Here is a 14,492-nt window from a genome sequence, read left to right as displayed (position 1 = left end):
TTAATCTCTCTCCTATGTACTTCAATACAATGATCTCATGAGCTGCCTTACATGATTGAGATTCATATGATGAGCTTTGTATCACTATTAATCTATGTGCTACTCTAGTGATGTTATTAAAGTACTCTATTCCTCCTCCATGATGTAATGGTGACAGTGTGTGCATCATGTAGTACTTGGCGTAGTTTATGATTGTGATCTCTTGTAGATTATGAAGTTAACTATTACTATGATGGTATTGATGTGATCTATTCCTCCTTTCATAGTATGATGGTGACAGTGTGCATGCTATGTTAGTACTTGGTATAATTGCGTTGGTCTATCATGCACTCTAAGGTTATTTAAATATGAATATCGAATGTTGTGGAGCTTGTTAACTCCGGCATTGAGGTGCTCTTGTAGCCCTACACAATTAGTGGTGTTCATCATTCAACAAGAGAGTGTAGAGTGGTTTTATTATGTGATCAATGTTGAGAGTGTCCACTAGTGAAAGTATGATCCCTAGGCCTTGTTTCCAAATATTGCAATCATTGCTTATTTACTGTTCTACTGCATCTCTACTTCCTGCAATATCTCCCACGTCAACTGCACGCCAGCAAGCTATTTTCTGGCGCCGTTACTACTGCTCATATTCATTCATACTACTGGTATTTCACTATCTCTTTCGCCGAACTAGTGCACCTATACATCTGACAAGTGTATTGGGTGTGTTGGGGACACAAGAGACTTCTTGTATCGTGATTGCAGGGTTGCTTGAGAGGGATATCTTTGACCTCTTCCTCCCTGAGTTCGATAAACCTTGGGTGATCCACTTAAGGGAAAACTTGCTGCTGTTCTACAAACCTCTGCTCTTGGAGGCCCAACAACATCTCTGAGGAAAAGAAGCGTGAGTAGACATCAAGCTATTTTCTGGCGCCGTTGCCGGGGAGGAAAGGTAAAAGGCATTCACACTGCGGTCCCAGGTAACTAAGTTATTTTCTGGTGCCGTTGTAAGTGCTCGAAGCTATTTCCTTTAGATCCTGCAATTGCATCTTTTTGTTTCTTGTTTTTCACTAGCTAGGCATAATGGAAAGTAACAGTGAGCTTTTTAAGCTATTTCCTGAGTTAAGACATGGATTGTTTGATGCGAAAATTAAAAAACCTATGGAACCTTATTTGCAAGCTAGTAGCAATGATATTAGTATGAACGCTTTGAACACCATTGTTGCTAATGATATAGAAAGTTCTAAGCTTGGGGAAGCTGGTTTTGATGAGCATGATATTTTTAGTCCCCCAAGCATTGAGGAGAAAATTTTCTTTGATGATACTTTGCCTCCTATTTATGATGATTATAATGATAGTGGTCTTTTGGTGCCACCTACTATGGAGAGTAAATTTTGTTATGATTATACTATGCCTCCTACACTTGATGAGAATAATAATGATAGCTACTTTGTTGAATTTTCTCCCAGTACAATTAATAAAATTGATTATGCTTATGTGGAGAGTAATTATTTTATGCATGAGACTCATGATAAGAATGCTTTATGTGATAGTTATATTGTTGAGTTTTCTCATGATGCTACTGGATTTTATTATGAGAGAGGAAAATATGGTTGTAGAAATTTTCATGTTACTAAAACACCTCTCTATATGCTGAAAATCTTGAAGTTGAGTTTGTCTAGTTTTCCTATGCTTGTTGCATTATGCTTACATAACTTGTTTATTTACAAGATTCCTATGCATAGGAAGCATGTTAGGCTTAAATGTGTTTTGAATTTGCTTCTTGATGCTCTCTTTTGCTTCAACTCTTATTTCTTGCGAGTGCATCATTGAAATCACTGAGCCCATCTTAATGGCTATAAAGAAAGCACTTCTTGGGAGATAACCCATGTCTTTATTTTACTAGAGCAACTTTGTTTTATATTTGAGTCTTCAAAGTTGTTACTAATGTAGCAACCTCTCCTTATCTTTATTTTATTGCATTGTTGTGCCAAGTAAAGTCTTTGATGGTAAGGTTGATACTAGATTTGGATTACTGCGCAGAAACAGATTTCTGTCTGTCACGAATTTGGGCAGGGTTCTCTGTAGGTAACTCAGAAAAATCTTGCAATTTACGTGCGTGATCCTCAGATATGTACGCAACTTTCATTCAATTTGAGCATTTTCATCTGAGCAAATTAAGTGCCCCAGAAAAATTCGTCTTTACGGACTGTTCTGTTTTGACAGATTCTGCCTTTTATTTCGCATTGCCTCTTTTGCTGTGTTGGATGGATTTCTTTGTTCCATTAACTTCCAGTAGCTTTGGGCAATGTCCAGAAGTGTTAAGAATGATTGTGTCACCTCTGAACATGTGAATTTTTGTTTATGCACTAACCCTCTAATGAGTTTGTTTTGAGTTTGGTGTGGAGGAAGTTTTCAAGGGTCAAGAGAGGAGAATGATATATGATCAAGAAGAGTGAAAAGTCTAAGCTTGGGGATGCCCCCGTGGTTCATCCCTGCATATTTTAAGAATACTCAAGCATCTAAGCTTGGGGATGCCCAAGGCATCCCCTTCTTCATCAACAATTTATCAGGTTTCTTCTATTGAAACTATATTTTTATTCCGTCACATCTTATGCACTTTACTTGGAGCGTCTATGTGCTTTTATTTTCGTTTTTGTTATTTTCATTCTTTGAATAAATGCTTGTGTGGGAGAGAGACACGCTCCGCTGGTTCATATGAACACAAGTGTTCTTAGCTTTACTTTTAATGTTCATGGCGAAGGTTGGAAACAGGAAATGTTGCATGTGGTAGTGGTATAACGAAACACTTGCATAATCGTGTAGATCATTGAGCTTTGATAACTTGATTCTTTGCAAATGTTTTGAGGTATTTAGATGGTAAAGCTTGCTGGATGAATAAGTTAAAATTAGTAGTGGATTGTTGTCTTTAAGCTTGTGCCGTACTACAAACTCTACTTAAATAGTTGAAGGTGTAGTTGGACTTGATAGCTTTCCATGTCTGAGAGTTCATCGTAATAACTAAGTTGTGCTGAAGGTCGAGGGAGCTAGCGAGGTACTTGTGCCACCGTGAACGACCCTCCTTGGTGTAAATTTTAATCATGCTCTTAATGTTGAACCTGCTAGTTGTTTGCAATAAGCTTGTGAGTTCTTTTTGACTAATGTTAATCTACGGTTTTTGGCACTTCCACCATCCAAATTTGCTAGCCTCTTCGGTACTGTGCATTGCCTTTTGCTCACATTGAGAATTGTGCATACTTCGCCAGTACATCCAAACCCGTGGGAGGACTTTCTCTTGTTCTCCTACACATAAGCCATACATCTTCCTCAAAACAGCCACCATACCTACCTACCACAGCATTTCCATAGCTGTTCCGAGATATATTGCCATGCAACTTCCATTTTACATTACATGTTGTCATTTATTATTTATATATTGCTTTGCATGATTCTATACAGCTGATGTGTGGTTTACCCATGTTACGCTAGATCATTGCACATCCTGCTACACTGGCAGAGGCATACAGTTTTATGCATCATGTTTCATTCATTATGAGTTATTTGTACCAAAAAGTGTATTATCATATTAGGATGTTGCCCCTAAAAGTGAAAAGAGCCATGGAGGCCATCAAAAAGAGAAAAAGAAAAGAAAGAAAAAAAATAGAAAAGAAAAAGAAAAAGAAAAAAAGAGAATAAAGAAAAAAGGGGCAGCATTACTATCTTTTATCCACACTTGTGCTCATGTTTTAGCACCTCCATTATTCATAGTCATCATTTGTGCTCATGTTTAGTACCTATATTCCATATGAGAGAGTTTTCATGTTTTACTAGTATAACTATGTGGGGAATTTACACTATAGAACTTGGGTTGTATATTCCAATGATGAGCCTCCTCAAAAGTGCTCTAGGTCTTCGTGAGCAACCAAGTTGGATGCACCCCCACTAGTTCCATTGGAGAGCTTTCATACACATATAGCTCTATGTGCATCCGTTGCATGTCAATCACTACTCCTTGCATAGCTTCGATCATAAGACTTCCTCTTGTCTAATGATCACTTATAGCTTTGTAAGACTTTCTTCCATTTGGCCTTCCAAACCCCCATTAACGTTCTTTATGCCATAACATCCTGGTGACAATGCCAAATGCTTGCGCTCACCGGTTGAGTAGACTTCGAAACAGTTGATTCATGACGTTCATGTTTATGTTTACTTGACTGAATCCTTCTTATGTTGTGAAAATTTACTTGATGCTTGGAATGAAGGATAGAACTTCTACGCTGAATACTTAACACATCTTTAATGAACTTTGTATGGTTTCATGTCTTTGAAGCAATAGTTCATGAAAACTTCTAGCTTGTTTAACTCTTGCATTATCATCTCTTATATCAGTATAGACATTTGCTTTGAGTGATTTGATCTCAGTTCATATGCTTTACATCATTATTGGATCAAGATTATGTTGGTAGCATGTCACTTCAGAAATTATCTTTGTTATCGTTTACCTACTCGAGGACGAGTAGGAACTAAGCTTGGGGATGCTGATACGTCTCCAACGTATCGATAATTTCTTATGTTTCATGCTTGTTTTATAACAATACCTACATGTTTTGTTCACACTTTACATCGTTTTGATGCATTTTCTGGAACTAACCTATTAACGAGATGCCGAAGTGCCAGTTCCTGTTTTCTGCTGTTTTTGGTTTCAGAAATCCTAGTAAGGAAATATTCTCGGAATTGGACAAAATCAACGCCCAGCATCTTATAATTCCACGAAGCTTCCAGAACACCCGAGAGGGACCAGAGGAGAGCCACAGGGCCACCACACATGTGGCCGGCGCGGCCCAAGGGGGGGCGCCCCCCTATTGTGTGGCGCCCCCGTAACCCCTCCGACTCCGCCTCTTCGCCTATAAGAAGCCCCCTGACCTAAATCTTCGAGACGAATAAGCCACGGTACGAGAAACCTTCCAGAGCCGCCGCCATCGCGAAGCCAAGATCTGGGGGACGTGAGTCTCTGTTCCGGCACGCCGCCGGGACGGGGAAGTGCCCCAGAAGGCATCTCCATCGATACCACCGCCATCTTCATCACCGCTGCTGTCTCCCATGAGGAGGGAGTAGTTCTCCATCGAGGCTAAGGGCTATACCGGTAGCTATGTGGTTAATCTCTCTCCTATGTACTTCAATACAATGATCTCATGAGCTACCTTACATGATTGAGATTCATATGATGAGCTTTGTATCACTATTAATCTATGTGCTACTCTAGTGATGTTATTAAAGTACTCTATTCCTCCTCCATGATGTAATGGTGACAGTGTGTGCATCATGTAGTACTTGGCGTAGTTTATGATTGTGATCTCTTGTAGATTATGAAGTTAACTATTACTATGATGGTATTGATGTGATCTATTCCTCCTTTCATAGTAGGATGGTGACAGTGTGCATGCTATGTTAGTACTTGGTATAATTGCGTTGGTCTATCATGCACTCTAAGGTTATTTAAATATGAATATCGAATGTTGTGGAGCTTGTTAACTCCGGCATTGAGGTGCTTTTGTAGCCCTACACAATTAGTGGTGTTCATCATCCAACAAGAGAGTGTAGAGTGGTTTTATTATGTGATCAATGTTGAGAGTGTCCACTAGTGAAAGTATGATCCCTAGGCCTTGCTTCCAAATACTGCAATCATTGCTTATTTACTGTTTTACTGCATCTCTACTTCCTGCAATATCTCCCACGTCAACTGCACGCCAGCAAGCTATTTTCTGGCGCCGTTACTACTGCTCATATTCTCATACTACTGGTATTTCACTGTCTCTTCGCCGAACTAGTGCACCTATACATCTGACAAGTGTATTGGGTATGTTGGGGACACAAGAGACTTGTTGTAACGTGATTGCAGGGTTGCTTGAGAGGGATATCTTTGAGCTCTTCCTCCCTGAGTTCGATAAACCTTGGGTGATCCACTTAAGGGAAAACTTGCTGCTGTTCTACAAACCTCTGCTCTTGGAGGCCCAACACTGTCTACAAGAAAAGAAGCGTGAGTAGACATCAGCCGGCCACCGCAGTCGACTCGCTGGCTGGCTGTTGCGCCTGCCTTGGTAGGCTACCGCGGCCGGCTCGCCCGCGTCGTCTCCGCCTCGGCTGGGCCGCCTCCATCTACCATGGGGCACGGCTGCACGCGATGCACATGAGACGTCGTTTGCGTCGCAGCCGTCCGCCTTCGCCTTCACGGTGTCCATCGCCGGTTCGTCTTCGCTGTCATCTCCCGGGACTGCACCGACAACGCCGCATCGACTCCGATCTGCGTGTCATCCTTGCCATGGCGCGTACATAGCTGCAGTCGGTCTGATCAACCGATCGCGCGCACGTCTCCGCCAAGCACGTCCCCGAGCACGCGCCTACCACCGATCGAGCAACGGGCTGCCGCTGCGTCGAGCGCCGCCGCCTTTGGTTCACGCTACCGGCCTCTGACGCGCCTTCCAAGGCGTGTATGTCACTGGTGGTCTCCCGCCGCTGCATCGACTCGCGCCCTGCAGCTACGCCGGCCCCTCGGGCCGAGACATCGATGCACGCAGTCTACTTCGCCGTCCCCCGCGCACCGACGTCCGAGGCCACCACAGCGCCGCCCCTTCGGCGCGGGTCACCTCCGTCCGTGCATGGTCTTCATCACGCCGCCGGGTCTTCCTCGCCAACTTCGTGTATCGCCGCCGCGCCTCCACCCTAGGTCGCCGCTGGGCTCGCCAACCACTCCAGGTCACGCTGGGCTCGCCGACCACCGCAACGCCCGTCTAAGCGTCCAACATGACCACCCCAGGTCACCCCTGGGTTAGCCGCCTTCTACGTCTTTGTACAATACAGCTTTTCCGCCAGCGTCCTCGCCTCTTCCCCGACTACGCCACCTACTCCTCTACTCCGACACCCGTCGTCGAGACCTCCTCTACTAGTCTACTCCGACATCGCGCGCACTTTGTAATCTTCCCTGCCCCCGCACACACGGTACTGGCAACACCGGTATGTGCCTTCGTCCCGACGCATCCCCGGGCCTGGCAAACTCCGACCGGCGCCTCGTCTTCATCGGCTTCGATGACGTCTTCATCGGCATTGCCTCTACGACTGACTCGACCGCGTCACCGCCGAGTTCTTCTATGCGTACTCGGTTCTGGCAAAACCAGAGTATGTCTTCGTCCCCGACGTGCGCCAGGTTCTGGCAAAACTATGGTTGCACCTTATCCTCGATGGCTCAGACTGCATCGACTTCAGCATCGACCATCTCCATGAATGCCTCGGCGCTTCTCCGTCACTCTCTTCGCACACCACCTCGCCTGCGGCTACATCGACACTGGCACCCAGCCACGACATCGACCACGGCAATCCCTCGCGTGGCTCCCTCGACCAAGGTTGCAGCACCCACGCTCTCGGCTACCTCGACATCGGCACAAAGGGCTATCACCTCGCATGAGCACCTCGGCTTCTTCTACAGTTCAAGCATCCGCGACGCGACATCGTCCACGACGCTCACGCTATGAGTGTTAGCCCGTTGGTTCCTACCTTCGGCTTCTCTCCAGTCTGACCGTCCGCGACGCTACTGTTGTTCACGTCACTACCGCTACGACTGCGGGGGAGTGCTAAAGATATATTTGGTATTGGTATATTAGGTAGTCTAGGATTTGTAATCTCTACCTACCATATCTCTAGGAGAGCTATCTTAGCCTCCAAGTCTGTACCACTATATATACTCGCCTGAGAGGCTCAATACAACATCCAACATATTCCGCATATCTCTCTCCCTCTCTATCGTTCAACATCCACCACCACGATAACCTCGAGTAGCACAGAACAAGCACCACCCCCCCCCCCCCCCCCCGATCTCCTCTCGATCTGGGGCATCAACAAGGACAAAAACAAGCTTATTCAGGCCGCAATCCTCAGATCCACCGCCCCCACTCGCCTTCCACCTCAGAAGAAGATCAAATGAGTGGACCAGAGAGCTATAGTTTTTGGAATGTGCTTGACCTAACACTTGGTTTCAAAATAGAGTCTTGATTTCAACTAGTTCAATCAGAGAGGAATTCTGAACAAAAAAATATTGGTAAATTTTGGGCGTAAGTAGAGACCGAGAGACATGAGACTTTGCAGTTTTTTTAAGCGTCCAATGCAAGTGCAGTTACTTGCTGCAATATACTACCTCCGATTCAAGGAATAAGGCGTCCTCGTTTTACGTGCTATTCGTTTGACCAAGAATTACTTCAAATATATAAAGATTGTTTGTATGAAATTAGCATCATTAGAAAGTGCTTTTCAATACGAATTCAACAATACTAATTACATATAATATAATTAAAATTTTATTGTTTAATTTTTATAGTCAAATTTCGTCTTGAAATACGTGTGTGCCTTATTCTTGGGACGGAGGTAGTATTTTTTAAGCATTTGACTCTAGTGCATCTCCGAGCACACAAATCATCACCGAACTTTAAAGCGAAGCGAGCTAGAGACGTGTCTTGTACAGACTCGTACGACCCCACATCTATACCAAATACCAGCACGGCTGCACCCTACCTATCTCATCTTTTCAGTTCCGCCTTCGCCCGCATCGCCGGCGCGCACCCAAACCCTAGCTGGCCGTTCGCAACCCGCAACCAATCTACGATTCACTTAAGTTTCCCTCCTCCGCCCCGATCTGCAGCTTGCCCGGCGATGGAAACGCGGGGCCGCAAGAGGAAGAGGGACATGGAGATGAGGAGCCCTTTCTCCAAGCTCTGCGACGACCTCCTCGTCGAGATCATCTCCCGCGTGCCCTTCAAGTCCACCCGTTGCTGCAAGTGCGTCTGCAGGCGATGGTGCGACGTCGTCTCCCACCCCGACCACCGCAACAAGCTGCCCCGGTCAACCCTTTCCGGCTTCTTCTACAAAACCGGCAATCTGTGTTGCCGAGTTATGAACCGTCATTACGAAAGCTTAACAGGGAACTGGTGCCCTGATATCGACCCCTCCTTCTCGTTCCTACCCAAGTACAGGCTTTGTGACGTTCACATTGACATGTTGGACTGTTGCAATGGCCTCCTGCTCTGCCGCCGACAACAACGACAACCGTACGCCAGTGATTACAGGACAACGGATTATGTGGTGTGCAATCCGACCACTAAGAGATGGGTTTCCGTGCCTGGCACCATCTTGTCCAGCAAGGTGCTGGTCGCTCGCCTGGGATTCGACCCCATCGTATCCTCCCACTTCCATGTTTTTGAGTTTGCACCAGCAGCTGAGCGTGTGAGTATGCAGCTGCGTGTTCATGCTCGTACCAAACCACTGGGGATCTACTCTTCCAAAGCTGGAGTATGGACACATCCGGACAATTGGAAATGTCCAATTGAAATAGACAGATATTCAAGTAGCACATTCTTCAGAGGGCTGCTATATTTATCATCCTGTGCTAATAAGGTTGCAGCCGTCGACATGGAGGGAAATTGTAGGGTCATCAATATTCCTACGTCAGACGGTTCTTGTGTGGCTCGTGATGTTTATGTATCACAGGGACAACTGTATTTTGTAATCTCTAGTGCTTCTGAACTATCAATATGGGCTCTAGAAGCTTCCAGCACTGAAAATTGGACATTAAAGCACAATGTCAGCCGTCTGAAATTGTTTGGAGACGAGGAGTCATCGAACTACGATGTTATCATCCACCCAGAGTACAATGTCATATTAATACTATGTACAAGATTCTACTCGACAACTAGAACCTTCACGGAAATAATGTCATACGACATGGATTCTAGGGAGCTGCATTCTGTAAGTGATCTTGGACATGACTGCAAGAGTCCTTATCTCCCATATGTCCCTTTGTTCTCACATTCATTGGCAGATGGAGAATAGAAATCTTAATCGTGTAGTGCTGATCATTCATAACGGTGTATTTCCTTTTTTTGCCAATAGAATACCATTTTATTTTTATGAACATAATGGCATGTATCCTTTTTACACCATTCCTAATTTTCAGCTAGATGAAAACACAACTCATCCTTGTCTGCCCATTTCTTTCATTCACACAAATCGGGGCCTGTGTTGTTTTTCTTCGGAGGTATCTTTCACTTTCCCCTTTCACTTTGTCAGGGGGGAAGGGAGTTGGGTGGCGGTTGTGGGCTCTTCCACGGCGGGAGGGTAAGGGCCCTTTTCACCGCGGAGGTCAAACTGAGAAGATCATTGGCGGGAGTAGGATGGAGGAGTTCGCCCCGTTCTCCCTTGTGTTGTCGCCGTCCATTTTGTGAGAAGCAGAGAGGGTAGAGGTCGAGGTGAGTCGGGGACGGATGTGTGCTCTTCCACGACTGAGGTGAAGCTAGGAAGGTCATTGGCGAGGAGGCCAGAGGAGTTCACCCCGTTATCCTCCCTGCTGTTGATATTCGTTTTGAGAGAATCATGGGCTTGCGCGGAGGAAGAGGAGCTGGTTTCGTCCACGGTGAAGCTTCAAGCGAGAGATCACTGTTTTGAGGAGGAAGCGTCGCCGGTGGGATCGGTACGTTCCCCTTCGTTTGGCTTCCTTAATTTTGTTCGAGTTCCTCTATGTGCGCCTCCCTAATCGTCCATGTAATATCATGCGTTGATCTGTGCTATGTTTCTTTGTTCTTAGGTGTTTAGGGAACCTTACCACGTATATTTCTGGTAATGGTTCTCAGGATGTGATTCTCGTCTACATGCGCGCCCTTGATTCTTGGTTCTCGATTTTTTTATACTCAGGCATATGAAGATCTAGATAGTTGAATCTATTATATCTATAAAGTTCATCTCCATTAAGTGCTTTTAATGTTTGCAAGTTTGACATGCAAAAGCATCCACGTCATCATCCCATCTAGTAATTGGTAATTGCCTAGCATGTCATCCTATCTATGATTCGCACTATGTTACTTTGCAGTGCATGCATGCCATGTGAGCATAATTACTTTTAGACGATATGTTTGTGTGAACACAACATGCACCTCACAACCGGTCTTAAAAGAAAAGAAAAAACACTATTTGCACCTGTTCATCCTCTACAAGCTCCACCAAAATGATTTCTCTCCATCTAAATTCGTAACTGAAGGCATGAGTAATTTCTCCCACGTCTGTGGTCACTTCAGTTTCATATTCATTTAGTCTGATGGATATCCTCTGCTTGCCCTGCGTATATATATTTCCCGTCTGGCAGTCTCTTTCCCATTACTAGCTGCATGGCATGGCCGCATGTATGCCTTCTCCCGCCTTCCATGGCACGGCCGCATGTATGCCTTTCCAAGCTAGCTGCAGCCCTCGTCTGTGAACAAGAGGCGCTCGCATTGGAGCTGGCCATCTATGTGCTTAATGCCGCTGAAAAATATTCATGTCGTAATGCCCATCCTGTTCCATGTTCTACCTTGTCGTTGTGGCCTGGCGTGAGCCCGGCACAACCAATGGCGTTCTGGCCTGTATACGGATCTATTTTCCCTGTACAGCCACTACTGCTTGGTTACGGAGGTCCTCCCTATGTACCTCAGTCTCCATTCATTTTGTGGGAGGTGCGATCTAGGATTCATGATAAATATTAGCATTGAGAACAGAGCGTCGCTCTGCTTGTTGGGCGTGCGGGAGCGCAAGCCAACCACCCGGGTTCGAGTCTTGAGAGCAACCCAGGGCTCACGGAGTTTTCTTCTATAAAAAAAGCCAACGGATGCTATTGCCTGGGTTGATCTTGTTTTAAATATTAGCATCAGGTAAATGTATTGGTGTGCTCTTCTGCCGGGAGTATCATGATCCTATTGGTGTGATTTGTACAATTTCTTTTGTCTTAGTTGTTGTTGCTAATCGATCATCTTAGCTGTTTAATCTGCTTGATGGAAGCTTGTGCGAGGAATTAACCAGCATCACCGATGCATATACAAGTGCAAGAAGCAAATCTCTTCTTCACGTAATTGTATTGCTAACTCATTGATATGCTGGATATGGCAAACCATTTAGATGATTCAGGTACATTGGTCAAGTGCAAAAAGAAAATCTGGGAATTGGATGACTTTCAGCATTATATACTTTCAGCAACGTACTTAATGAGACGTATTTGTATTAGTCCTCTCAGTTGTTATTTTCTCGGTTTCCGGGCCGCTCGCGCGAGCGGCTCCGGAGGCTCCCCCAACCCTAAAAAAATCCCCATTTTCCTCTCTTCCTGGCCGCTGCCGCCGCCGGCGTCGGCGGTGGCGGCCGCGCCCGGCCGTCGAAGGCGGCGGGTGAGGTCGGCGGCGCGCCCCGACGGGTTCCTCGCGCGTGCGGAAGGGCGTCTCCAGGGCGGCATGGGTGGCGTGTGTGCGTGGAGTAGCTCTCCAGCTACGGCGGGGAGGCGCAGAGGAGTGGAGGATCTCGGTGGTGGACACAGCGGCGGCGGGCGGGCGGTGGAGGTTCAGCGCTGGACGGGGGCGGTGACGCGGGTCAGGAGCTTGGTGGCAGCGGCGGCGTGGAGTGTGTCCAGGGGAGTTCCTGGTGCAGCGGAGGCCGGCCGACGGCCAAGGAGGAGGACGCGCGTCCCCGTTCCCCCGATGGCGCCGACGAGGAGGAGGGAGTGGAGGCGCAGGGCCCAGATCTGGGTCCTTCTTGGGCCTGATCTGGGTTTCGGGCCGGGTGGATGTGGGCCTGAGCACATGCGACTCCTGCTGGATCCCGGAGGGTTGGTAGTGCCTGCTGTTGTTCACGTCTAGGCTGGAGGTGGAGCTCGGAGCGTGTCCTCCTTGGCCATGCCGGGAGCTGGTGGAGCACCTTGGTGAGGCTGCGATGACAAAGTGCTGTGGCGGCGGCGGTGAGGACAACAAGATCAACGGCCCCAATCCGGCGGGCAGCGTGGGCAGTGTGCGGCATAGGACGAAAGTCTAGCCCGCTTTGCCGGTGCCGGCGGCGACGGCGCCCGAGGGCGTCATTTCCCTCCTTGGAGGCATCGCTGAGGTGTGCCGACACTTCCTTGCTCCCGCATTGGTTTGGTGCTGTCGCCGGGCGAAAGCCTAGGTTCGGATGGAACCGACGCATTGGCGGCATTTTGATGTCGTTCCTCTGTTGGGAGCTTTGCGGTTGGAGACACGGCTTGTTGATTCTCTTTGCGTTCCTCTGGTGTCCGTCACTGTCCAAGGTTGATCTTCCGGGGCGCTATGTACGACATCGTCGGAGAGTCCAAGACGACGCCTTTTTTGGAGGCCGACTGTTAGAGTACGTCATGGGTCTGGGCCCGTTAGTCTTATGGTTTGCTTAGGGGTCAAGTAAGCCTTGCTTGGGAGTCAAGTAAACCTCTCTATATATGGAAAGGAGATGTATCAATCTAATCAAGCAAGAATTAAGAAGGAAATCCCTTCCCTCTTGCCACCGGCCATGGGCAAGGCCCCCGGCCGGCCTTCTCGCCCCCTCGCAGCCCTCTCTCACCCCCAAACCCTAGCAGCCACATAACACTTGGTATCAGCTTTCCCGGGTTCGATCATGTCTAGCCCTCCACCGAGTTCTTCCCACCCGCCGCCGCCGCACTCTGACGTCCCCGCCGTTCTCTCCCCGGCGAAGATCACCGCAGCCCTGCGCGATCTCACCACTGTTGTCCAGGAGATCCGCCTCTTCCTGGCTAGTCCCTACGGGCCGCCGCCGCCGGCGGCGCTGCTGCCGTGGCAGCCGACGCACCAGGCGGCCTCCGCCGCGATCGCCGGGCCGCTGCAGCCGACGCTGCTGCCATCGTCGCCGCCACCCGACGCTGGGCTGTGATACGTCTCCAACGTATCTATAATTTCTTATGTTCCATGCTAGTTTTATGACAATACCTACATGTTTTATTCGGACTTTATAATGTTTTTATGCATTTTCTGGGACTAACCTATTAACAAGATGCCACAGTGCCAGTTCCTGTTTTCTGCTGTTTTTGATTTCAGAAAAGTTTTTTTACAAATATTCTTAGAATTGGACGAAACAAAAGCCCACGGCCCTATTTTCCACGGAGTGTTCCAGAAGACCAAAGAGGAGTCGAGGAAGGCCAGCAGGGGGCCCTCCCCATATGGCGGCGCGGGGGGCCCCACTGCCGCGCCGTGACGTGGGGAGGGAGCCCCCTGGCTCCCCCGACGCTGCCCCTTTGCCTATTTATTCCTTCGTCCCCGAAAACCCTAGTACGGAGAGCCAAAAGACCAGAACAGTTCCAGAGACGCCGCCGCCGTCAACCCTAACTCGGGGGGTTCAGAAGATCTCCTCCGGCACCCGGCCGTAGAGGGGAATCATCACCGGAGGGCTCTACATCACCATGCCCGCCTCCGGACTGATGCGTGAGTAGTTCATCCTTGGACTACGGGTCCATAGCAGTAGCTAGATGGTTGTCTTCTCCTATTGTGCCATCATGTTTAGATCTTGTGAGCTGCCTATCATGATCAAGATCATCTATTTGTAATGCTACATGTTGTGTTTGTTGGGATCCGATTAATATGGAATACTATGTCAAGTTGATTATTGATCTATCATATATGTGTTGTTTATGATCTTGCATGCTCTCTGTTGCTAGT

General features: G+C 47.4%; 1 protein-coding gene across 1 annotated transcript; it reads left to right on the top strand.

The window, feature by feature from the left end:
• The first annotated feature begins 8,679 nt into the window (after positions 1–8,679).
• On the top strand, positions 8,680–9,855 carry LOC127340301 (F-box protein At5g07610-like). The gene has a single exon (XM_051366070.1). It carries the CDS (start codon positions 8,680–8,682, stop codon positions 9,853–9,855), a length of 1,176 nt encoding a protein of 391 aa, XP_051222030.1.
• The last annotated feature ends 4,637 nt before the right edge of the window (positions 9,856–14,492 follow it).

The sequence above is a fragment of the Lolium perenne genome, chromosome 3 (genome assembly GCF_019359855.2).
Source record: "Lolium perenne isolate Kyuss_39 chromosome 3, Kyuss_2.0, whole genome shotgun sequence".
NCBI lineage: Eukaryota > Viridiplantae > Streptophyta > Magnoliopsida > Poales > Poaceae > Lolium > Lolium perenne.
This window is presented reverse-complemented; position numbering and strand designations above follow the sequence as displayed.